We start from the raw sequence: 27395 nt of genomic DNA on the forward strand, positions 1-27395 counted from the left end.
CATGCCAGGCAGTGTCCTGGGACCTTGGGCAGGTCTGGTTTGGGGCCCAGAAACCCCGTTGATGTGTACTGGGGTGCTGTACTGGGAGGGAGGAGAGGTCCACGTGCCTGTGGCTGTGGGCCTGACACACACAGCAAATGGGCTTTGGCTTTGTTAGTACAAGCATAGCTGGGTACCTGCTCCAAGCAACAAGAATACTTGAGATATAATGCCTTGATGAGTGAGATATTTTGAAAAATGTTTGAAATAATTATGTGCTACTTCTCTACAAATATGTGTGTTTTTGTGTTTGTTTTTCTTTTTTCCTAAATGGAACTGAAAAGGTTAAAGTTCTAGTGGTAGGTATGTAACAGTTAATGGTTTATCCATCACGAGGTTATGGATGTATAATATAATTTTATAGCAGAGCAGACATTTGGCACCGCAACATGCCTTCACTCCACTGGGAGAGAGTGTTGCTTGGGACTGCTTGCTGTGCAGTGACTGTGACCCTCTGTTCCCTGTGCATTTGGCAGCTTGTCGTCAGGTTTCACAAAGGTAAGAAATACAGTTCTGCACCATTTGAGCTGTATCCAAGCTCTTTGTTTTCTTCTGCTTTTTCTGGAGTGCTTAAACACGATTACTATTAGCTTCATCCTTGGCTCCGGGCTTTTTAGGTGGAAATGTCTGTCTTCTTTAATTAATTCTCTAACATAGCTTTGAAGAATTGTCTTGAGTGTTTTTCACTCTTCTGGCAGAAATCTGATTTACTTTTCAAAAATAGAACCACATCTCTTTCTAGGCTGGTAAATCATGCTTCAAAGTGTTACTATCTAGCTTTACAAGATAAGGAACACCATATAAACAAAACGTGTTGTATAGCACCTGTCTATGACATTATTACAATTTGCGTTATAGAAAACTTTGTGGAAGGAATGTAGGAAACACTGATTTGCATATTCTATATCTGAAAATCAGGTCACTGTACTCTCTGAAAACAGTTCCTTGTACGAACTTGAAGCAGAAAATTTGCCAGGGTTTCCTTTCAGCAGAATACTTAATAAATTGATATGATACAAATTCATGCATGGACATATACAGAATTAAAGTTCATAGAAAGAATCACCTATTCCTTGCTGCTTGCTCAGCAAAAAGTCAGATGTAACTGGAAGCTGAGAGGAGGAACAGAGAAAAGTTTACATTGTCATTAGATTATGTTTGCTTCAGGTGATTTATCAGATGTTTGCAAGAAGGGAACACACCTAAACATACAAAATGACACAGATGTAAATATTAATTGCTTAACTTGTAAACTGCAGTTGCTTCAAGGATGGAGGATATCTTCACGTCCACATGATGCAGCACTTGCTGTGCATAGATGGAGTAGTGTTTCTTCTTTCTCCAAACTTTAAGTGCAAGTATCAGTCTTAGCAGTTCCCGGGATGTTTGGTTTAAGAACAAACAAGACAAAATAATAAGTTCTTGATGACATAGTATGATGCAACAATCTTAGTTTTTATTTAAATATATATACAGTCAAAATGAATGTGATTCTGAAATTATTAATTTCTTCAAAACTTAAGAGCGAAAGACAAATAAAAGGAATATGTTTTCTAAAACTTAAAATAAAAACAGAAGAACCCTATATTTTTAAGCCAATGCCACTATTATTTAGGTCTAAGAGTTTTACTGTGTGGAGGGTAGTTATGGAAGCTAGATCCTGACAGCCTTGTCGGCTGTAGAAATACCACCATCAGTGCTTCGGGCCCAAGACTGCCCTGCTTGATCACCTTCCCCTACTCTCCTGTAGGCAGCCCAGAATCTGATGCATTTGAGAGGCAGCACTCCTGCAGCTTTGTTTTTAGGGATTCTGTATACCATGTTTACTTCAGGCACAAGTTCACCAAACAAGACGGAGGCCTGGAGCTGTGCTACAGATTCCCAGGTATTTTGTGAGTTCCCAGGCCTAATGGGATCCCATTGTAAGACCTGCTGTTTCTCTGCTACGTTGCCCCAGAAAAGGGTAATGGAGCATGAACAGTTCAAACTCTACCCAATTTGCCCTCACAGAGCCCTTCTTTGCAAATGCTGAGGTGGGGTCATGAAGCTCTCAACTGCTGCATGAGTTTCCCTTCCTTTTTTGTAAAATTTCCGGTGGAGAAACCATGTATTTTGGACAACTGATGGCTGGTGGAGACATTACCTAGCTGCCACAGATGTTATTCCACTAGCATCATAGACATCTGGCTGAAACATAGCTGAGGCAGACTGAAATACAAATACCAAATAGCAGCAACATGAGCAAGAGTTGAGCAATGCTTGCCAAGAACTGAATTACCCCAGCCACGTGGCAGATCCTCTGTATTTTGCAATAATTTTCCAATTATGTGAATCCCATTAAAATGTAAGAAATTAAGCAGTCTTAGTGAGAACATGAGGAATATACAATAGCACATGTGTTCCTGACAGCACTGTTAACTTTTACATTTTCTGGCTTTATTCCCTTTGCCAGCATCTCAAAACACAGACACTAAAATGTCATATCCATTGGTAGGCCTCAGCTTCATCTTTCTTTATAATTTCGAGGAATAAAGTGCCCTCGGAGCACTATGTTCGCTGTGAATGTTACAGATGGACTCCAAACTCCACCCTCCACTTCTGGACTGAGTGAGGTAAACTGAGAGGAAGTCTTGGATCATGGGGAATTTCCCATGTCGTCAAGCCATCTCTCAAAGCTTGAGGTCCACCAATGACTTCTCTACTGCACTTTCTGTTGCAGAACGCTCCTTAGCCATTCAAGATTTACCAGTGTCTTTTTTTGAGAAACCTAATTTTTTTTCAGAGCTTGTTGAACACTACCAATATCATGGCATATGCAGAAGTTTCTGAGATCAGCAATTTCACTGCTATTGCATATATGCTGCTTTTTTTGTTTCCTGAAGCTGCAGCAGCCTGTGCAATGACTACTTCAGACAAAGCCCTCTATTCCTGCCAAAAGACAGAATGAAAATTGGCACCTGTCCTGGAGTGTGAATAGAAGCTGTGGCTGAGACCAGGGCATGGATTTTCATCTGTGTTATCCCATAGTTCCTGGCTTAAATCAGAATATCTCTCTGTGATTCTTGGATGTCTGATTATCCATCTGCTTGTCACCAGTTTGAGTCAGAGGAATCTGTGGTCCTCTTTTGCCCCCTTGTTCCTGTAAAATCCTGCAGAAGCAATTTGGGCTTTTCACATATTCAACAGCTTGAGCTTCTTGCAGACTGGAGGCCCATACTGCTCCTGCTCCTCTGGCAGCTCCACAGAAAAGTTTCTGCCTATGTCTTTGTGGGAATTCAGATTAATTTCTGAAAGCTTTGACTACACTTTCACAGCATTGTTACTGGGGATATGGACGAACTAGTGGCTGAGCCTGTGGATCACAGAATGAAATATTTTTTAGATGAAGATCCAAATTAATCAGCATCATATTTTTTTCTTCCCCTCATCAAATTATTCATATGCATGTATATTTTACATTTACTTATGTGTATCTACATCTTGATAATTTATTTACACAGAAACTACAGGACCTGTGGTACCTCCTTGCTTCTGCCTCAATGGTGGATTCTGCCAGGATGAAGCCTGTGTGTGCCCCAACGAGTGGGCTGGACAATTTTGTGATATAGGTCAGTACAAACAAGGCAGCACCAGCAAATGGTGCTATGTCTGTAGTTCCCTCTGCTTTGGGAGGCTGCTGACTCTTCTCCTATCTCCTCTGCCCTCCTCATCAGGGTCAGGCATGCAAGCAGTGATGTGGTTCATCTTGCTTGGTGAGGCTGTATATCTCACTCACTTCTGTCATACTTTTGAATGATTAATACATCTGGGGAAGATATTAGGGTTTTCAGCTGTCTGTGGTTTATTTCTAGCCAATTTGGCCTTTGTTTAAATTCCTCTGTTTGAACATCACAGTGACTTGAAAATCCGAGTCAGATCTCAGGGGCCAATATTCCTCTCTCTAGATTTGCTGGTTCCAAGAGGGCACTATTCAGCTCTGCACGACTGGGGGGACTGCAGCATCCTCAGTTCCTTCCACCATTGCCACAAGTTTTGGGTGAATCAGATTTCTGACACCTGGTGTAGCACTGCCTGGCTGCCTCCCATTTCAGGCTTCTCTGCCACAGCATGGCATTTCTGAGCTGGTGTAAATGGAGGAGGTGCTCCCAGATGATCACCAGGGCTGGTAAGACCACCCAGCACGCACTTTTGGAGTTAACAACCTGCACTATGGCCACTCTGACATGCAGATAGGCTGCCACATAGCTAGCTGTGCAGCTGTACCTTTGTCAAATGAACTCACTCTATTTTTCAGATGGATGCAGCAAGGTCTGCAGCTTATCCAGGAAAATATTCTTGGTGAGGATGCTAGGTAGATGGAAACTTCAGGTCTGCCGTACTGCTTCCTTGTGATGAACTGGGTAGAGCAGCCAGCAAACAATGACAGGTTGGATGGGTTCATGATGCATTGGAACATTTGAGCAAAATAGTTCAGAGAAATGGTCTGGAATTTCAGCACTGGAATCAAATTGTGATGTTAATTCTAATTTCCTATGTCCACTCCTATGGGTATTCTGTATTTGATTGTTTTACAATTTGTAAATTGTAAAAGTTTATAGTGCCCATCTGTCTGTTATTCTCCCTTCCTGACAAATTCAACTTGCCAATGAGCTGGTCAGTCCTTCCTAGCCACTCCCAACTATCCGTGACATTTGCCTCCTCTAACAACTGACAAAACAAAGATGTGTATAATATGTATTGGGAATCAAAAGATGAATGTAGGACATAATGGTGAGGGGTGGGGCCCAATGGAGCATCAAGAGTGTGGAAAAACAGCACAAAGGGTGTAAAGGAAGTTAAAAGGAGAAATGGTGGGGCTGGGTAGGTGATCATTTATTGCCAGAAAGAGAAAGCAGAGAACATGGGGCAAAAAAAATTTTGTAAACCAATTACATTTATCCTAATGGAAATATTCCTTTTGGTTCATGTTTCATTTCTTTCGTACATATCTTGGCTCTTTTTGTCACAGGTCATATCAAAGAGCCTGCTTTTCTTCCTACTTTGGTCATTTGTTTGCCCATTTTTGTATTTAGTTCTGGACCAACCTTACTTATAAATTCAGAATATTTGCAGTAATTTGAGATTTGCATCAGTGGGGAAAAAAATCACCAAATAGTTTTATTTCAGATGAACTCTTTCCTGTAATTCAAAGACTAAGTAGTGTAAGTACATATACAAACCAGCCAAAAACACATTCAGATCTGAATAGCTGAAATGACACAAGATAAATCTTAAATAGGTGTTCATCTATGAAAGTATATGCATTTATGCACGAATGTAGCAACCCATGCCTGAGTTTCATTGTCAGAAGGAAGACAGCATCACCACAAAAGTATTCAAATGCATTGGTATAGACAGGATTCATGCAAGAGCGCTGCAAGACCTAGCTAATGTCACTGTGGGGCTGCTGTCACGTGTGAAAAACCATGGCGAACAGGAGAGGCTACAGAAAACTGAAAAAAGACCAACATTACGACAATCCTTAAAGAAAGAGAACTCTGGAAGCCATAAGCTAGTCAGTTTCACCTCAGACCCTAGAAGATTCTGGACTACATTCTCTCGGAGTCTATTTTCATGCACGTGAAAAATGAGAATTATTAGGAATAGTCAGTATGATTTTACAAACGGCAATTCAAGCTTGAGCAACCTGACTGCCTTCTGTAGGAAATAGCTGATTTTGTAAACAACGGAGAGTGAGAGATGTAAGACATCTTGTGTTTAGCGAGGCCTCTGGTATTATCTCCCTCAGCATTCTCATTTGGTAAGTGATAATGTACAAGTTGGGTGAATGGACCATTTGCTGGGTTGAAATTAACTAAATGGCTGAGCTCAAAGTGCAGTATCAATGGCTTGACTGACATACAGGAAAATTAAGGCAACTTGCTGGTTGATTCTAGGGCCAGCTTTGCCCAGTATCTTCATAAACAATCTGAATAATGGCACAGAATGCCCTCTCAGCAAATCCATGATCAATATTTAATTTGCAGTGATGTGGAGGTATTGTTGACACACTTAATGGTAGGACCTCATAGAATCATAGAGTAATTAAGGTTAGAAAAAATCACTGAATCATCTAGTCCAGCCATCAACCTGTCAGCACCATATACCCCCTAACCATGTCCTCAGTGCCACATCTACCATTTTCTTGAAACCCTCCAGGGATGGTGACTCCACTTACCTGGGCAGCCTGTTCTAATAGCTCACCACTCCTTCTGAGAGGAAATTTTTTCTAATACCCAATGTGAGCCTCCCTTGGTGCAAATTAAGGCCGTCACAGTAGCCAGCAAAGGCAAATGCTGATCTCTGCACCTGGGACATGGGTATAGACAAGGAGAATGCTGGTTGAAGAAATGCAGAACCTATAGAAAATAAGATCCACAAAAAGTTATGTGACTTAACAAGGAAATGAGTGCCAGGACATGGAGAGGGGCTCCAAGCCCTCTCAGGACCATAAATATTCTTCTTTGCCTAATGCCTGCTAATGGGACACAATCACCTAAAATGTGGTCTCAATTAACAAAAGTTAGCAAGTACAAGATGCTGCAAATCCTAAGACCATGCTGTGGTATATTTTCAAGCACTTGCAACATTGCAAGGTCAATCTGCATTGTTATAGCAGTGTGGCATGAAATTAGGATACAATAGGCTGCCATACTAGATCAGGCCACATTCTACTATGTTCACCATCCTGCCTGTAGAAGCAGCCAATATGAAGTGTTTGGCAAAGGTGTGGGGTTTGGGGTGACATGAGGGCGCCTTCTTGAGCCACCACCTCCCATTGCAGCAACCATGTCTAAGACATCATGTTTCAGTCGCCAAAGACTGTCCCCATTAATTGTTGGAGTCTCATTCACAGTAAATTTGGATTTTTGTCCCCCCTCTGCCACGTTCTGTGGCATTAAGTTACAGATCTAATCAATGCCTAGATAGCAAGATTCTGAGAGTAAAGCTTTATCAACTTTTTCAAATATAGCAGGGCTGAGGCAGTGAAAATAGTGCAGGTAGTAAAAGTTATGGGCTTTTATGTCTTTGGTGACTTCAAGATCTCTTACAGCAGTTTGGTTTTAGGTAAGATTTATCTAACTGCTTTAACAGTCATTTATTTCCTTTAAGGCAAAAGATTCAATGAGTTTCTATTGTCTATGTATAACATTTTATACATGGACATAATATACATAATAAAATGTATAACATTTTATTTTTGAAAATTGCTCCATCTATTAAAAAGTTCAGAATATGTTGGTTTTTTTTTTCTTTCTGTACAGTTAACGTTTGTGAAGACAGCGTTTATGCAGTGAATGTTTCTGAAAATGTTATAAAAAACCTTACTTTTGAAAGGATTTTAGTGGGTAAATACAGCAGCTCCAAGGAGAAGTGTGAACCTACTACTGTGAATGGTATGTGTTTCCTTCACTTCTTTCACTTTCTTTCACTTCTCAAAGGCAAATGTAAGGTTTGTGAAAGATAGAAGCTCCTTAGAACAGAAGATCAGAGCTCTCTGCTTAAATCAGAGCTCAGGCAGCAGGAGCATAAAACTATCCACACAGTCTTCTGCCTCAAATGTAATTTATATGATACACATACAAATGCCTGTTCAGAACAGGCTGAGAGTCAGTTCATGTCACTGAAGAACAAGTGTTTGATAGAAGAATTATCTGTTTATAACTTACTACTTAACATTAGAATTCAGGACACTTTCCATGAACTGTGGTTGCATTTTGGTATCACTTAAATTAGGAAAAAAAGCAAGATTTGGGCTTCTCAGGGAAGAGATCTGGAAAGTACAGAGTACTCCAGTAGCATATACCAGCTTTCAAGACCTTTCAGAGGAGTACCTATTGCATGGGTCTCCACAAGACTTTTGTTGTTGTTGTTGTTGTTGTTGTTTGTGATATTTGGAGTATGTTTTTCAAGGTATGATAAACAGTTTCTCAGATGGTTTAGTGTTGATTTCTGTCTCTGGTTTAAAAGATGTGTTTCTATAGCTCTAGCATATTAATACCTATCTGAACCTGGCAAAAGTATTTTCGGCAATTCTGACAAATTTTTGTCTGAGTACAAAATGTGTTTGAAAAAGAATAATGATTGATGGACACTTGTAATCCCAAGAGATAAATGTTTTATATGCAAACAGTAAATAACACCAAATAGACAGTCACACCCACAGTACAATTTCAATTCCCAATGAAGTCATGTGAATCTAAGCAAACACTTCTGTACAAAATGCATATCTTAATTTTTTTTCACAAAATTACAGGTAACTCCTCAGTTGCAGTCCGGCTGTGTACCAGAAAGGGAATAATTCCAGTTTTAGAGACTCCCAGGATTCTGAATTGTAATGAAAGTCTGGATTCTCTAGCATTACAGGTAATCTTCAATTATATCTTAGCATGCTCTTTAAAGAGCAGCAGAGATTGCGCAGCATCATATTAAAAAAAATGCAATAGGTACTCGAGGCAGGAATTGTGTTTTTGTGTTACGTTTTTTAAAAGTTTACAGAAAGAAAAATGAACCATGAATGTATTTGCAGAAGAATTCTTGGGATATGTCTGTTTTGCAAATGGCATTTTTCCAATTGTGATTATTTAATTCTGCTTGTTTTTGCCTGAACACAGCATCCCATTTCATATTACCTAACCAGCCTGGAAGTTCCTCCCTCAGGTTCCCATTTCACAGCAAACACCTCAGTGTAGAAGCAATGCTGACCCAGGATATTGAACTAAGGAGAAACTGGAAGGGATTTCAAGAAGACCAGTGGGAGAGAACACAGTGGTGCTAACACTGTTAGGAAGGATTAAAAGCAAAGCCTCTCCATTCAATCCCATGATAAGTTGAGCATGGTCCCTCAATAACTCGATGAATGAGAAGCTGCTCCTGATAAAACCATAAACCCTTATGCTTTGCTTTAGGGCTTAGCTCTACCATACCCCAAAAACATAGGGCACTGAATACGATTATGCATGCTACAGACAGCAGCTGCTCCTCTTCAGCTTCTACTCTTCTATTCCCTATTACAAGTTCCAACTGAAAAAGGAAAAAGGAAAAGGAAAAAGAAAACCAGCTACAGTTCTAGGAGAGCTGATTATTCATTAGACTTTTTTTTTTGTTTGTTTGAATCCTTGAGACTAAGATAATTTCCCAGTGTATAACTTTCATTAAATGGATCACAAGTAAAATCTTTTCCGTAATAATATCACAGAATCATGGAATCATAGAACCATAGAACTGTAGGGGTTGGAAGGGATTTCTGGAGTTCAAGTCCAATGCCCTGCTAAAGCAGGTTCCCTACAGCAGGTCACACAAGAAAGCTTCTTGAATATCTACAGAGAAGGAGACTCCATAACCTCTCTGGGCAGCAACATATATGTATATTAATAGCAGCTGTTTATAGTACTAATAAGATACAGTTATGTATTTGGTTGCAAAAATAAAGTTGTTCTGCTGCTATCAGTGATTTTGAGTTTTGTTATGATGTTTTATGTTGTACTGCCATCTAGTGAATGGCACACTAGGAGTCCAAAGAGATGCGCTCTACAAGCCAGATTTAAAAGGGTTTTATTCCTGTCAGTGCAAATATTTACTATGAATATGAAGTGATTCTACAATTCAGAACAGTGGCATATGTGTTCTCAGTGTACATGGTGCACATCCTGATGTTATCAAATATCAATAGTAAGTCCCTGGTTAATTATAGATAAAGAACTCTTTCCTCTTTATGCAACACATTAACCTTTCTTTCCTACCTCTCTGAGCTGTAGAAACTCTTCAAATTTGCATGATTTAATTAAACTTGATTTTGATAGCTTAGTGGTTTAGAAAAGGGATGACTTGGTGCACTGTCAATCTCAATAACCTATGAAAAATATTCTTCTGATGATTAGCACACACCCTTAAATCTTATTGTCACCTAGCTATGTCTTCATGTAATGTACAGATAATGCCTTATTTTGTGTGTCTATGTTTGCATGCCTAAGATATTACAGATGTTTATGCCCTGCACATTAAAGTGACTAACTGATTCCATTCAGATCCATCCAGAGCTTCTAACAATTCTTGTTATTACCCCCAGCGCTGGAATATCTTTTCCTTTTCTATATTTATTCCAATTTGATGCCCTACAATATGCTGAAGTGAGGACTGTGTCCTCAATGCAGCTTACGAGTGCTGCGCTAAGACGCACTGCTATTCTGAATGACATTTCTTAGTTCTTCAGATGGCTTTTCAAAAAATCCAGTTCTGGTTATTCAAGGGATAGTGAAAGGCAGACAGGAGTTTGCAAACTCAGAAGCTCAAGGAGGCCTTATTACTGCCTGCAGCCATGTGCTAGGAAGAAGTGAAGAAAGACATAGTCAGACTCCTCTTTTTCTACATGTATAATTTGATTTTATGTAAGAATATTATGAAAATCTTGACTATTTTTTCCTTTTCTTATTTTCTTTCTGCTGAATGGCATTTCCCTGGCAGGTGGAAACTGCAGACACCAGCAATGTTTCAGCAATTGCAAGTAATACTCAGATCCTTACCTCTATTCCCAGTCGACTGACAACACAGGACATCTCTGCTGCTGTGAATATTGCAGTGCAGATTCTAAGAAAACCAAATGTTACAGAAGATTCTCAGGTGAGCATCAATAGGACAGAAAAAAGTTTTTTTATGGCTTATTTGGGATATGGATTCTCTCTCTCCTCTGTCAGCACAAAGAATTCTCTCCAGTGTGCTTCCAATTAACCTTATATAACATCACAACCAAATGCATCCATTTTGCCATTTAGTGATTCAGTGGCCCTGAATGCATTTTTGTGGATTCACTGCTGCTTCAGTTCCCAAAGCAGAATGTAAATTTGATTTTATCAGTTATATGGACTTGCCCATATCTGGAATTCCAGTACTAGCATCATTTGATGTTTAAATTCATCATTTAATCTTCCCTGGCTCTAAGCTTATATTCTCTCTAGTTACACCCTTTATTTTGTTTACTCCACAGCATATTATTTTCAAGAGATGTCTACTGCATTCTTACTTTGCTAGTGCACTATGTAGATTACATACATGCCGACCCCCCCAAGTTTCATGTTTTTATTGCTCTTTCTTTAAATGTTTTAATAAAGAATTCAAATGTTGAAAAAGTATTTATATTTATATGCATTAACTTTAGTATATATTTTATATGTGGCCCAAGATAATTCCTCTTCGTTCAGTATGATTCAGGCAAGTAAAAAAGTTGGACACTCACTATAGAGCAAGGGATTCTTTATTTTAACTGCTTTTGAACAGTACTTTTTTTTTTTTCTTCTTGACTCAGGCATCTGTGGCAGTTTTAACTACAGTAAGTCAGCTCTTGGATGCCAACAAAACAGAATTTGATGACAATAATCTTGTCAATGTTACAGCAAGGTAACCTCAGCCTTTGCCCTTTTTTATTAGACCTAGCAAACAGCATTTTCCCTTGTGTTTGAGAATGAAAATCATCATGAATGTACCAAAGCTTCTTCAGTGTTCAATTCCAGTGTAAAATTTGATTGGTTCAGTAAATTTACACCAACAATTTTGGCTGTTTTTTTCTGCTTTGGATAAAGAATGAGGACAGGGAATGAGAAGTGGGGACTTTTGGAATTTTCCAATTTGGTTTTTGGTTGTCATTAGCAGTTTTGGCAAATTGTTCAAGTTTCACAACTTGTAGTAACCTGTGGACAGATAGAGGTTTACATGGTGGACTAACCTACTAGCTGGTATTCTGCCACTTAAAAACATTTCCATTTTATTTCACTGCACTTCACAGAAGTCTGAAGTATTATTGCAATTCGTAGCACGTGGAAAGAGAAAGCTACCAACACTCTCTCCACAAAAGAGCAACTTCCTGCACTTGTTAGAAATTTCTGACTTACCTAACAAGCTGTTTCATACTTGACTGTATGACAGATTTCACATTGCCCCCATTCCCAGGTGCTTGTATGACTAAATCCTGCTTCTCCTGATGTTAGAAAGCAATGTTTCTGTTGGCTTCAAAAGTACAGAATTTCCCCCGTTCTTAGAGAGAACACGCACAGCCTCTCACTCTACCTGATGTGCCAGAGAATCAACTCAGAGAGGGAGCTGAGCCTATGGCTGCTTGTGACTAGAGGTGACTTTTTTCCCACTCATTCTTTTATTGCAGCCTCACAAAAACAATGGAAGAATTTTCTTTGATAAGCAATGTCACTCAGCCCAATGTTGCAGTCCAGTCTGTTCCACTGAAATTGAACTCCTCTACAGTTCTGTTTTTGGCACAGAGAGGTGAGCTTGGGCACGTTGTTGGATTTTCAAGCAGAAGGAGGTTTGTACCATAAATTCTGATGCAGATGTTGTTAATTTTTCTAGATACAACCCTGTCATATTTTCCATCAACAAAACTAGAAATACAGGAAAACGTCCCTGGGCTTACTAGTGAACTCAGTACTGAAGTCCAGATACTGCTCAATATTAAAAGTAACAGTAAGTTCTTTCACCTACTGAAACCTGAACCTGGTATCTTTTGAATGAATATTCCCTAAAAAAATGCTTTGGAAATAACTTTAAAAAAACTGAACCTAAACGTAAGCTTTTTCTAACAATGTTTTAATGTATGTTGGTACCATATATAATGGCACAAAAACACACGTGTCAAACGAGCTAGATGATCTTATTTATAGATTAATGCAGATGTATCTGTAATGGCCAGAAAGCTTTCCATGTTTGTTTTCTTTTTTTTTTCCCCCCATTTTTCTGTTCTTTAAAAATTCAGAACATAATGAATCTTTGACCAAATCTCTGTAGACATAAAGTTCAAAATCTAGTACATATATACCTTGTCTGAAAGTCATCAGCCATTTCAACTAAAATTATTACTACTGTCAGGTGTCAGCCAGTACATATCATTCTCACATCTGTGTGTCAAAGGCACACAGGATTTTTCCAGATGCCCATTATGTACACTCTGCAGTGCTTGTAAAGGTAGAGTTCCTCATTTTCCACTGAAGCTGGTGGCAAGGGTTAATGCTGAGTTAACCTGCAGTGGGAGTCTTTGGCAGATTATAGTCCCATCCTTCTTACCACCTGGCTGCTAGTTATAGGACAATTGTTTTCTGCATGTCCAATTTTGTTCCTTGTGGATGATTTGGCAGAACGCTGATTATGTACAGCTGCAACTATGTCGTGCTAAAACTTCAGGAGTTTCAGAATGGGTATCTGAAATCAGCAGGCTTGCTCTTAATCTCTGTTTAGTGACAGCAACATTAGACATCATAGCACAAGAGTATAATGAAGGTGAAATTTGCGAAACACTTAGACCTCAAATTGCTGAACGTCATTCATATACCAGCCCACAGGGAAATGAGTAATGCAGTCCTCTCATCTGACTTAGAAAAGAGTCAAGGAGATAAAAGTAGCCTCACATACACAGCAACGAGAATAAAACAAACATGGAAAAGCTCATTAACAGATCACCATCCATTCTGCTCACTGATGTAGACAATGATCCTGTGGAAAACCAGTGTGATCATGTAAAGTCTTTATCATAATGCCTGTAACACTTCTCTCAAGAGGGTTCAACTGATTTCACAGCTTATTTAAAAAAAAAAAAAATTATTCAGTATTAAATGCACAGTTGTGACATAGCTATAAAATCATGTTACTCTTTCATGATAAAAAAAATGTAGAAAACTAAGAATGAAATCAATTATATAAAACACAATTTTTACTTTCTTACTTCAGCAGAAATTAAAACTAGCAATTTAAATCAAAAGAAACAGAGTCCAAAAACTGGGTCCGAAGTGAGAAGAGCAGCCAATCTATTTTATTTTATGACTTCCTACCAGTTATAAATGTCCCTGTTGTTACTGTTTATTACGTAGTAATACAAAAAGCCTGGTCATTTTGAGTGTGTATATGTATCTGGATTTAGGATATTATCCTCATTGTCAATGTTTTTCCTCAGAAATGGCATTAGGAGAACTTATTTTCATACTCCACTGCAGCAAAAATTGAAGATGAATCTTTCGAGATTCATGGGAAAAGAAACTCTTCTCTACCTCTGAAATGGATTCTACCTAAATATCTTGACAAAAATCTGCTGTAAATACTGGATATATGAAGCAGCATAGAATAGGCTTCTTCTAAGGCACCAGCTTCTCTGATATCTGTATCTTCTTTGCTGTTTGCCTAGCGAAGGTTCTTCAAATGATGGCAGAGTTGGCTTTGTCCTTTATCAAAATGACAAACTCTTCCAGTCAAGGATTTATAGGAGTAACAATAATTTATCTAAACAAATTATTTCTGGCAATATTGATGGCGGAAGAGCCAGTGGTGTTGAAATAGCCTTCAATCCCAAGGTAAGCTTCTGTTTGAAATACCGTGTTCAGTTTGACCAGAGGCTGTCCTTATCCTACTATCTGTCTTCAATACTCAGAAAGACATATAAGTAGAAGTGTGTTGTTGTGTTTTTTTTTTTCTGTTTGTTTTGTGGGAGAGAGGATGTTGGTGGGTTTTCATTGCTGTTGTTGTTTTTTGTTGTTATGGCATACCACCTTTATTTGTGGCAATAAGTAGTTGAGAGAGTTTGTTGGATTCATATTTGGGGTTCCAGGTGGATGAAAACTTCATACAAGCCAGCAGCGTGCTCTTGCAGCCCAAAAGACCAACTGTATCCTGAGCTGCATCAAAAAAGAACTGGCCAGCAGGGAGAGCGAGGTGATTGTCCCCCTCTACTCCGCCCTTGTGAGTGGAGTCCAGAGTCCTGTTGAGTGGGTCCAGAGGAGGGCCGTGAAGATGATAAAAGGGTTCCTATGAGAAAGGTTAGGGAGTTGGGTTTGTTCTTATTGTAGAAGAGTGGCTCCAGGGGAGACCTCTTATCAGCTGTCCAGTACTTCTGAAGAGCTTATAAACATGAAGAAGACCGATTTTTTACATGAGTAGATAGTGATAAGACAAGGGGGGATGGCTTTAAATTAAAAGAGCAGAGATTCAGGTTAGATATTAGAAGGAAATTTTTTACTCAAAGGATGGTGAAGCATTGGCACAGGCCGCCTAGAGAAGCTGCGATGCCCCATCCCTGGAGGTGTTCAAGGCCATGTTGGATGGGACCCTGGGCAGCCTGATCTGGTGGGTGGCAGGGCTGCCCACAGCAGGTGGATTGGAACTAGATGATTAAGTTCCTTTTGCAGCCTGAGCCATTCTATGATTCTACGATTTCCTCCATAAGGAAATTATTCCAGATGTTACTGCATTTTTCCCAGAAATGCCTTAAATGAGTGCTCATTTCACACAGATGATGTATACTCATTTTTATCATGTTTTCTCCAGAAAACAATAGTTGGCTTCTTCTTAAGATATCTAAGTCATGTGACAAAGGTTTTAAGGCTTCAACACATGAGTACGAAAGATCAGTAATCACCACCATAGATTTATATTGTTAAGTCTTCTAGGAAACAAATGTCTGGTATGTGGAAAAATACTTTTTTCTTTCTCCTACATTTATGTCTCATTTAATTGCAAACAATGTGAATAAAGTTACTTTTAATACTTATTTGCACTTCAAGGTTTTTATTGCTTCTTAAAAACAGTTCAAATTGTAGTAACATGCTGAAGTGTTTTGTCTGAAAAATACAGCATGCAGGTTGATGTATGACTGTGAGCAAGCCATGTGCCGAGGGCAGGGGATGGTTTGCAGAATTTATAATATTTTTATTCCTTTTACAGTGTGGATTCAGCAGTTACCAGTTGGCAGTAATATAAAATTGTTAATATCTGAAAATTGTTGTTTGGCTCATGCAGACTGTCTTGGAATTTTACTTAGTGCTTTGTGGATATTTATCTGAATAATTCATAGAAATTTCATTGGCAATCTTGACTGAGAAAGGACATTCAGAGTTCAAAAAGCCAACTATTACTGATATCCTTTATAATTCTTGCTGGAAAGCCTGGAAATCTTTTAGTGCTGTCAGCTCTCTTTTCAAAAGATTGTCTGTACACTGGTGCATACCTGTTTGTGTTTCTTTGCCCATTTTTTCTTCTTGTAACCCCATTCCATAGTACAACACATCCGAACTTCAGCTGCGTGATCATGCCTGTGTCTTTTGGGACTATGCTATCAACGACTGGAGCACTGCAGGCTGTATGAAAGGAAGAGACCAATTCTTGAGATGCAAGTGCAATCACACTACTAATTTTGCTGTTTTGATGGTAGGGCATTAATTATTCCTGAATGGGCAGAGTCTGCTGTGGTAGTTCTTTTATCATTGTTCTTCAATTGTTCTCTGACTTACAAGGGCTTGGGTGCAGTGCCCTGGCTTGGAGGGTGCTGAGCTAGAAGGAACAGCAGCTGAAGATGAATCTATTTGTCTCTGATCTTTGGCAGAGGTGGCAAACTGGGACATACAGTCCCCAGGATGATGGAAGGCCAAAGGTATGGGTGCATCCTGGATTCCTCTGGCATAAAGCCTGGCTAAGTCCACCTGATTTTGCACCTAAGCTGCAAGGAAGTGGTGGCTCCCCTCATGCTGTGGTAGCCCCCAGCTCTGCACCTGAGCTGCTGCAGCTGACTGTTAAATGTCTGGAACCTAAGGTGGCCTGACACCAAAACAAAGTACCTTGGGATCTGCGTTAGCTGTGGTACTACCTTGTGCTGGGTACAGCTCAAAGCACTTGGCACTTTGCTTATATGTTAACAAGCAACAATTCATCTGTCAATATTAAACCTACTACCATTTATTTTTCTGTAATGCCCTCTTATACTTACAAGACTATTTGGGTATGACTGTCTCCATCATTCATTATTCTGCAAGTATTGGCTTCTGCTTCTCTGAACTCTCTGGGTAGCATCAGGTACTGGTGGTCACTCACTTTCTGAGTGTAAGGATTTCAGTTTCTCTTTACTTTGCCTTCACAGAAAAGCATTTCAATATTTATAATATTTACTTGTTTCCCTTTATATGCATGCCCTTATTTGCATAAAATGACTATATTATAAGAGAAGATTTCCATTCATTTACGCAAAGTTAACAGTATTTTCTATTTTTCTGACTACATTTACATTTTGCTCACTGCTTTATTGACACTATACCAAGGCTGATTTTGATTTAGAATTCCTCACATCTTCTCTTAGACCTTAACCTCAGAAGTCAAAATTCAGAATGCACATCAGTATGAAAAGTTAAAGCTATTCTTTTCAGTTTATGTTGATTTACATCTCTTTATGAATAATTCAATTGCTATTTTGCTGAACATCTGATTGGCTTTCTTAAATCTCCTTTTGCAGTTCTTCACAAGCTTCTCTTGTTCTGATGTCAGAAATAATTTTATGTGATCTGGAAGTTTTGGCAGTAGCTAGCAACAGTCATAGCTTTACTAAAACATTTTCATTTCTGTGTGCAAATAGAAACAAATTTTACAAAGAAAATGATATCTTTTTATCTTACAACTGATGCAAATTGTTTTCTAGGCCTTTCAGATCAAATATAAATACGCTAAGCCTTTGGAGTATATCTCTTACATTGGTGTTGGATTGTCCATTGCTGGTCTCACTACTACCATTTTGTTTCAAATATTCACTAGGTAAGCATGAAGATGCGAAACTGTATTTTATGCTACAGTATTTTGCTCTGTGTATAGTTTGAGGAAAAACAGAGACAGAATCCAGATTGGAACATATTGCAATATTATTGATCAGCAGACAGTATTAAAAAACAATCTAATTGTTTTGCAGAGCCTAGGAAGGTGTCTTACTGGTTGGTGAAGTTATGAGATGTCTATACACAAGAAGCTATGGCATGCCACCTAACTGTGGTGGATGGTTTGTTTTCTGTTTTTTCAATACAAATGTTCAACCTAGGAAGAATGGTAGGAGTGATACTACAGGGCAGCTCACCAGCTATAAGATAATAAAGCAGGACTGTGTGCTACTGAGGACCAACACAAAGGTTTATCCTTTCACTACGGTTTCCCATGATCGTGACTACAAATGTGATCCCTGTGTTATGTATTAGCATGACATTTGCTCAGTTTCCATGGGGATAGTGGTGGTCTGCTATTACTGCTGTGTAATAACAGTATGTTCCCTGCTTCTCTGATGTCTCAGTCACTATCTTGGTCAGTCATTTGTCAATACAGACCCTCACCTGTATTATTGCTACATTGATCCATGCCACACAATGAGGTATAGATCACATTTGTTCTCATTAATTACTTTCAAAATGTGAAATAATCTTTCATCACCAGTATTAGCCGCTTCTTATATTCCTGTATATCCCATGCCTGGCTACTGCACACAATGTCTGATCAGTTATCTTTCTTCTCACTAATATGAATATGCCTGTTGCATGGGTATCTTCATTTAGTGCTAGTCATTTCAGTCCACTCTTTTTTCTCTTTGATTTTTAGTGGTCATGTGGAAAAATATATATCACTCCTAAGGTTCTCTTCTTTCTATCCTATTTAAATATTTCTCTGCTTTCTGTTGCCTATTGTTTGATAGTTTATGTACACTGTTGTCTCATGTTTATAAAATGTCTGTTGGAAACAGATGATTTCAAAGCATCATGAGTATATAGCAATGCAGGTTATGTATGCTTCTTGTGTTACAGTTTATAATGAATTATTTCATTCAAATACAGTTATCACAGATTTTCTAGGTGGACATGTCTGGAACGAATGGTGTTATGTGATACCTCCTTAAGCAAGGAGCAAAGTCATGCCAACAGAGCTGTAGCTATTATAGATTAAGAACTCTCTCATCTTGCTTGAATGAATGTCAATTTGGAGAATTCCATCAATATCATATTTAAGATTTTAGGAATTTCCAGGCTCTGCTTTTTAAATGCATTTATTAGACAGAATGTGGAAGTGGAGTTCTATTACTGTTATTTACAAATACTAGTCTTATGCTATTTCACCTTTGAACACTGAAGAAAATGATCCTAAAAAGAGAAAAGTAAAAAAAATTAAATGTATTCCAAATAATTGTGGAATGGGCCCACTCCTAGAAGGTGCTGGGCCATCTCTGTTCTAGTTAAAATCAGACCAAACTGATGAATTAGATGAGTTGTCCAAGAGTAACTACAGTGTGGGATTCTGCAGACAAGTTACTGTGTTTTTTTTTTCTCTGTTAAGTCTTATGTGTTAAGGCACTCTACCTTGCTTTTAACGTCAACTTGAATGAAGAAGCGTTTTATGATCTTTCTTACTTTGCTTTCCTTTTTTTCCCCAAAAAATATATTCCTATAAATAGGAAAACACGAAAGTCGTCTATAACATGGATGTTAGTGAGTCTCTGTTCCTCCATGCTAATTTTTAACATCATCTTCATCTCTGGAATTGAAAACCAAAATGCCAGGAAAGACAGTAGTGATACCAGTGGAAATAACCAGCAATTCAGTACCAATACCATGCTCACATCTGATGTGGTAGATCCTCCTGCAGATGCCTGGTGCACGGTTGTGGCTGTCCTGCTGCACTACTTTTTGTTGGCAACATTTATGTGGACAGCACTCAATTCTGCACAACTGTACTTACTGCTGCTTAGAACCATGAAACCCTTTCCTGGACACTTCATTGTAACCATGTCAGCAATCGGATGGGGTAAGATTTAAAGTTTTAAATACTTCCAATTCTTAAGTATCAGTAAATAGTACAGTCAGAGAGAGGTGTAAAATAGCAGATCAGTAGTGAGAAACTGTAATCTCTGGTTTAGACAATACAGTTTAATAAATAATCCCCTGTCACAGTTTACTCAACTGCTATAAACTAAGCTCGTTTTCAGTGTCTTGATATAGCACTGAAAACAAGAGCTCATTCATCAGCACAGCAACCTACGTCTATTGTATGTAGGACAAATCTTTACAATAATCAAGGCATTCGACAATCAGTTTCTGTCAACTACAGGATTTTATTTTTTTTTCAGATACAGTGATTGCATATATAGACTTGAATTCTTCATTGAGCTCTCTCTGAGATGCCTCATGACCTCCACCAGAGCCTTGCATACATCCAAAAGCATGGGCTGACTTACATAATTTGTTATATATTATGTATTATTATTATGTAATAATATCATTAATATTATGAGATATATTAAATAATATTAATATTATGTATCAATATTATGTAATAATATTATGCATTAATAAGAGTGCATTCTTAAAAAAGTAATAGCAATTAGCAGCAACACTGCAGGCTGAAAGGAAACTATTTGGAGGACTGAAGAATGCAGTTAGATGCCCACGAGACAGAGTAAAAATAATACAGTGTACAAGACTACCTGCCATTTCCACATTGTGTATTCAGCATGTATGGTATGTTGTTTCTAATGGCATCTAACAAGCAGCTTAGAGCCTGATTTTTTTATTATTATTTTTTGCATTTGGGTGAAGGCAGAAACAATTTCTCTAAAACTTGTAGAATTTGGACTGCACATGCAAGTCAGAAAATGTTCAGTGAAAGCTGCCTGGCCACAAGTAACTGTTCTCCAGCATTAGGTTCTTCATTGTCTTGATACTATTTGCGCTTCTGAAAGAGCACAATTCTAACTCCTGCTTTTCAGACTTTGAGAGCACAGCCAATACTTGGCAGTCTGGAAGATCTATAGTAGGGCTGAAGGAGGGAGTAGGCATGAAGTTATTTATGTACAATGGAGATAAGGCACACCTATGCAACTGAACAGTAACAAGCCAGTGTCTCTCTTATTAATTAGGGGTCCCTGCTGTAGTAGTTGCAATAACACTTGGAGCTACTTATGGAGAAGGGAAAGCTTTAAACTACCGACAGGAAGAATTGTAAGTTTGTGTGTCATTACAATACTTGCTATTGTATACCTTATGTGGTGGCTTATTATTAATACCATTCCAGGTTTATTGTTAGTACATTATTTTGTATATTTAAGTGCCTCTACTAAAAAAAAAAAAAAGCAAAATTCTTCACTCAAACTTAACTTTCATTATAAGGAATTACAGCTTTTCCTCACTAAGAATGTGGGATGCTGGATTTACATCTGCCCTGAATCTCCTGCAAGATCTCCTGTGGCTTTAAATGGGAGTTGTAGACAGTTTTACAGAAACTGACGACCTTCATTTAAGTGCATGACTGCATTTCAGTACTTAAATGTAGTCCTTTGATTTATTTAAAATCTTTTTGGTGGGTATAACTATATGCCTTAATACTGTGTGTTTTTCATATCTGCATTCATCTGGATGCCAGCACCCCAGCTACAGACTTGCAGTGCTCCTTTCTGATAGTGTATGATACAGAGAAAACACTTATTTCAGAAATATAAACACCCTTCCACATGATTATATAAGGGTAGACAAAGCCATTGTATGATTCTATGATTCTGTGGTGGTCAAAGTAAATATGATTGAAGGGTAACCTCACCCTCCTGAATCTGCCCCTGCTTTTGTTTCAACCTTTGTCCATAAAGTTTTTCCTTTTGCTCTTCAGATTTATTATAATATTTACTCTAAACTTGTATATGGCAGACAGATACCTATTTGGTTAGCTACAAGTTGTAATATTTACCTCTGCAGTTTATTTGATAAATCACTGGCATTTCCCAAAGAAACGTGTCTGAAAGCCCTGTTGTCAGGAATGATCACCTTTCAGAGACAGGCTAGGGCTAGAAAGCCCTATGGGGTCCCTCGGGATGAAAAATAGTCAACTGTTTTGTTTTGTTTTGGTGTATTGAACAATGTGCCTAACAAATCTTTTGAAACTGCCTCTCTTTGTATTAAAAGTTGCTGGCTTGCAGCCCTGGATCAAAATCAGAATTTCAGCATGAATAAACCCATGTTCTGGTCCTTCCTTTTGCCAGTAGCATTCATACTCCTCTTTAACATTACCATCTTCATCAAGATCATTGTTTCTGTGATATGGAAGGAGAACAAGAATCTGACAAGGTGAGGTGGCATAGAATTCCTCAAGATCTTTCAGAATATATATTCCTCAATCTCTTATTAAGAGCTCAGACTTTCTTGTTACAAACTCAGATTTTTGAGAAAATGATTTATTTTAAATAAATGCACACTTAAAGCAGTTAGAGAATAATTTCCACTGCTGTAATGGGTCAGGATTTTCTCATTTACATAAATGAGCACATTGCAGGCTTCCCCCCTAACCACCACCACTTTGGTTTTGGTTGCCATGTTACTCAACTTGGCTTCAATGAAGGTTATGCTTTACTGTTTACTAATCTCAAAGAACTAACCTATTCAACAAAGCTTTGCACTTCATTACTTTTACATACAATTTTAATAGTTGGAGTAGACCGAAATACCATCTCTCTGACTCCTCATGGGCTTAAGAAAAAACTGAATATCCAAATTTCAATGGCAGCTAATTCTTATACTGAAAACTGGGAACATTAGGATTGAAGTTATTCTAAAAAGCTTATCATAGTTAACATACCAATTTCCAGTGTTTCATGCTGCCTTGGCAAACCTCACATTTTAATCAAATAAATATACAGCCACACTAGATATTCCAAAAACAGATTATTCATACAAGCTTGGGCAGATTTCTTTTCCTTGATTTTTTCCTGTATGATACCACAAACAAATGTATTAAGATATATGTTCTGAACTCAGCTGAGTAACAGATATTTGCAAATATAGCCCTTAGTAAGTAAAATAGAAAGTTTAAACTCAAAAAGAGATTAAATTATATGGAGAAGAATTTTTGTGTGTGTGTGTGTGTTTTTCTAGAAATAAAAAGGATTCGCTCATGAAAAAGATGACTGCCACTATCTCTATAGTAGTGGTGCTTGGAATCACCTGGACGATTGGCTACCTCATGCTAATAAGTCAAGAGGAAATGAATCTTTTTTTCAGCTATATGTTCTGCATTTTCAATGCTACACAGGTAAAGTACCTAGCAATTCTGAGACTAACAATTTAGACACTGGAAGAAAAAAAAAACAACAAACGTCTCTGATACATTTGTTGAATGAATGGTGGTAAAGTGAAGGACTTGGTGGAATGCAGATTCAGAATATTTTTCAGACAGGGGTGCTATCCTTCTGGTCTCCAAAGCAATTCAGAGTGAATATCAGGAAAAAACTTCCTTGTCAGCTGTGGAAAAGCATCCCAGGAAAGTAACTGGAGATTTACATCTTGAGAACTTTCACAGTGATTCTGAACAAAAGCCCATAGGAAAGCACCTGCTTTGTTTTCCCCCAGGAGTAACACAGACCTTAAAAATTCTTGGCTTTGTACTCATATAAGGCATGTTAAGTATATGAAATAGTGGATACTTCATTAATATATTAGTAAATATTTTCTGCAAAACAGCTAACTGCACACATGTGACAATTCCCACAATTCCTTCATCCCCAAATCTAAAATTGTTTACTGTCATCTTGATTTACTGAAAACTGAGTCCCTGTATACCAGCGGGGATCAGATCTGCAAACTGTCTCTGCAAAAAATTCTTGATATGATTATTACTATACTAATGGATACAGTGATTTTTTACATTTTTTACATGGGTAGATAGCAATAGGACAAGAGGAATGGTTTTAAACTAAAGGAAGGAAAGTTTAGATTAGATATCAAAGGGAAGTTTTTCACAGAGATGGTGGTGAGGTGCTGGAACAGGCTGCCCAAGAGAGGTTGTGAATGCCCCATCCCTGGAGGTGTTCCAGTCCAGGTTGGATGGGGCCGTGGGCAATGTGATCAAATACTTGGTCTAGTATTTGATAGATAGTATTCCCACTCACTGTGGCAGGTGAGTTGGAAATTGATGATCCTTCAGGTCTCTTCCAATCCAAAACATTCTATGACTCTATGATTACATGATTCTGTGATTTAAAACTGAAATCATGAACAGTCAGAATACAAATCTGTTTCAAAGAATTAGGGTTTTTGTTTGTTTCTTTGTTTTCCCTCCTTCCCCTTCAGGATTCTCTTGATCAATGCTTTTAATGAGAACTCAGAACAGAAATTTTGCAGTCCTCCTTTGCCTCCACATATGTCTGCTGAAAATGATGATAGGGTACACCGGACACATTTATTGCTTAAGAGTCAGGCAAGTCTATTCATTCTATTCATTAGAAGACATATTAACTAATTCACTACAACGTGCAAATGAGGTAACTATAGCTGCAATTTTATAGTAACACGAAATAATTGCCCCAGTTAAAGAAATACTTGTATTTCAAAGTATTAATATCATTGTTAATGGTTGCTGAAAACTATTTTGTAGATATTTTTTCAGGTTAAAAAATACTAACTAATCCCTTCTAGTTTTATCAATGAAACATTAATGGTGTGCTTTTGTGTTTGTTTTTTTTCTTTTTCCATAGGGACTTCAGATTTGTATTCTGTACACTTTCAGATCACCAATCGTCAAGAAAAAAGTTTCTGAAGTGTTTTCTGTGTTGAGAGTACCAGAGATACAAATTTATCTGCATTCAGAAATTTACCATGTTTCAAAATCACAGCCTGCAAAGCATTCCCAAGGAATTTTCAGATTATCTGAAATTTCTACAGAAAATATTTCATTGTCCACTCTTCCTAATGGCTGTTAGAAACCTATAAATATATTAAATATAATCCTACATTTTTATTTTTTTTTTCACGGCTTGCTTTATGTAGATCTCACCGGTATCCTGAATGACAAACATACTGTTCCAACTGCAGGTAGCTTGGAATACATTTTAAGACAAGAACAGTAGGAGTAAAAAGCAGAACTGCATGTGCGTGATTGTGCAGAGATAACACAATGGTACGTCTTGATACCACTCGCACTGCAGGCAACAGAGGAAGGTCTTTGAAAGGAAGTTATTATAGATTTGTGTTACAGTACAGACATACAGAAGTTGCTCTGTTTATGTCTTTTTCATTTCTCAGACCAGTTCAACGTGTTTACCTAGCCTATGTAACATAGCTCTTCTCTTCCTTTTGTAAGAACAATTTTAATTTAATAAGAGACCAGAAGGTAAAACAAATGCACAGCTCTTAGTGGTTCTGAATCCAAACTATATGTACTACCTCCATAAAATGTTGAGTTTACAACTGTCTTTACAGAAGAAAATCTGTATCTTAGAATATTTTAAAATTTTGCAACTAAAACTTCTTCAGTTTAAATACTAGTTAGACAAAATATTCTGTTTTCATATGAGAAAATAAAAATAATTAAAAAAAAAAAAAAAAGCCCTTGAAGAAACAAGCTAGGAAAGAAATTCTTTATAAATATATAACCTAGGTCCTATTCACATCACCCCCACCATTGCCTATGTTAGGACACCTATTCCCTTTTGGAAGTATACAAGTATTGCTAGATACCAGCTGGGGTACTTCAGCCAGCATTCAGCCACACTCTGGCTTTTGGCTGCACCTTTCTTTCTGCCTCTCTGTCCTTTGGTGTCAAGGGGAGCTTGGCAGAAGAACAAGCAGCTCTTCTCCCTTTGTGACCTTGAGCAAAGTTCTAAAGCCCACTTGTAGAGGGCTCTTGCCTAACAAACGGAAGTAAATATTCTGACACATCTCATTCTCTTCTGTGTGAAGAAAAAAAAGCCTGAGAAATGTAGGCAGTTAATTTTAAAAATCATTATTGCTTTTTTTAAATACATATGTATGCTTTGCTAGCTCTGTTTTGTTTTTTTTTTAAATGAACATCATGTTGAGTTTTTCATAACCTGCTTGAAGAAGCATGGCCAGCCTCCAAATTAATAAGCCTCCAAAACAGCCAGATATCAGATACAAGGCTGAAGTTCATCACCATTGCTCCAGAAAGTCAAAGGTCAGTAAAACTTATCTAGGAAAGGTAATCGATACTATTTTTTTCTTTCTTTTTTTTTTTTTTTTGGACTGGTTATGTATGTTTCAGGTTGCATATCATATACTTGTAAATTCAATTTGTAATACCTTCCTTTGCTGATTTCTTCAACTTTGTTAAAGAAAAAGTATTTTAGAAATTATAACGTGGTTTAGGAAGGATGATCTTAGATCATGCCGTCAAAAGCAGCTGGATATTGCGAAAGTGGCTCCTTCAAAGATTAATAGCACTTTCTTGTCTACGATTTTTTTTCCCCCACAAAAATTGTTCTCCAAATCCCATTTAATTTTGAACACAGAACTTCTAAAAAGCTTAATAAATACATTATTTTAATATTATTAAAAAAAAGCAAAAAAAAAAAAACCCACAGAAAACAAACATCAAAAAAAAACCAAACATGCACACACAAAAACTACAACTGAAGAATATATAATATTGGATTGACAAAATGTTGACTTTAAACTAACCACATCAAACATACTGTTTTGAATGTTTACAGATACTAGCAAAACACTTTAGAGCAAGTACTGAGGATGTCAGAACTAACAAAAAACATTTTCAGCATTAAAAATACTGAAAATGATAAATGTATTATTATTTTTTTTCTTATCCAGGGGATCTTAATTGCAGAATTGAAGCAAAGCAAAATTTAGACTTTTCAGGTTATATGCTTGATTCTTGTAGGCTCAATAGTTCGACTCTTATCTATTCACGTGGAACATATTAATCTTAATAATGTGGTGAACTTTGGTATTCTTTGTGGTATGTGTGCTTTAAGTTCAGGAAGTTTCTCCTTCTTAAAACAGGAAAAAAGCTCCTGTGTTATCAAAGGAATGTTTTGGAGGAGAATTGAATAGGACAAGGGGGAATGGTCTTAAAGTGAGACAGAGGAGGTTTAGGTTAGATATTAGTAGGAAGTTTTTCACACAGAGGGTGGTGACACGCTAGAACAGGTTGCCCAAGGAGGCTGTGGATGCCCCATCCCTGGAGGCATTCAAGGCCAGGCTGGATGTGGCTCTGGGCAGCCTGGTCTGGTGATTGGTGACCCTGCACATAGCAGGGAGGTTGAAACTAGATGATTTTTGTGGTCCTTTTCAACCCAGGCCATTCTATGATTCTATGAATTGTCTGGTATTGAAAATGACAGCTTGTATTTGTAATGGACAGAAAAGTCCTGTCTTCCAGGCCTCTCCTATGTTTTTAAAACTGAAGAGATCATACATACTTCTCTACACTGAAAATGGCCAAATTATTCCTATTTTCTCATACTTATCTACCAAGTCTCTTGTATCACTGCTTTATCTAGCTCTGTTGTATCTTTCTTTGCCACAAAGTGATCAGCAGTGATGGACCCCATTAACTTCAGATGCATTTTCCCAAGGGATCTTGTCAACTATATCCCTCAGCAGCCTCAAGTCTGTTCTCCCCACATCCATGGTTGAAGTTTCACTGGCAGTTTTCCTCCTGCCACCAAAGATTTGTAACTCAACTACTTCATGCTCACTGTGGCCAAGATGGCTATCAGTCACCCCTTTACGACAACA

General features: G+C 37.9%; 1 protein-coding gene across 2 annotated transcripts; it reads left to right on the forward strand.

Moving 5' to 3' along the window:
* Positions 1 to 419: 419 nt before the first annotated feature.
* On the forward strand, positions 420 to 24631 carry ADGRG7 (adhesion G protein-coupled receptor G7). 2 transcript variants are annotated; one of them, XR_014887023.1, is made up of 17 exons: positions 420 to 537; positions 3540 to 3647; positions 7344 to 7475; positions 8336 to 8445; positions 10543 to 10698; positions 11381 to 11472; positions 12233 to 12351; positions 12436 to 12549; positions 14263 to 14423; positions 16123 to 16272; positions 17531 to 17643; positions 19316 to 19665; positions 20777 to 20858; positions 21813 to 21974; positions 22779 to 22935; positions 23973 to 24099; positions 24377 to 24514. XR_014887023.1 is itself a non-coding variant. In XM_085238537.1 (16 exons), exons 1-16 carry the CDS (start codon positions 429 to 431, stop codon positions 24599 to 24601), a joined length of 2340 nt encoding a protein of 779 aa, XP_085094663.1. In that variant the 5' UTR covers positions 420 to 428; the 3' UTR covers positions 24602 to 24631. The 2 variants fall into 2 exon arrangements, 1 of the variants encoding a protein (XP_085094663.1); XM_085238537.1 differs by lacking the exon at positions 23973 to 24099 and having other exon boundaries at positions 24377 to 24631.
* The last annotated feature ends 2764 nt before the right edge of the window (positions 24632 to 27395 follow it).

Source organism: Meleagris gallopavo, chromosome 1 (genome assembly GCF_905368555.1).
Source record: "Meleagris gallopavo chromosome 1, MGAL_WU_HG_1.1, whole genome shotgun sequence".
In the NCBI taxonomy this organism is placed as follows: Eukaryota; Metazoa; Chordata; class Aves; order Galliformes; family Phasianidae; genus Meleagris; species Meleagris gallopavo.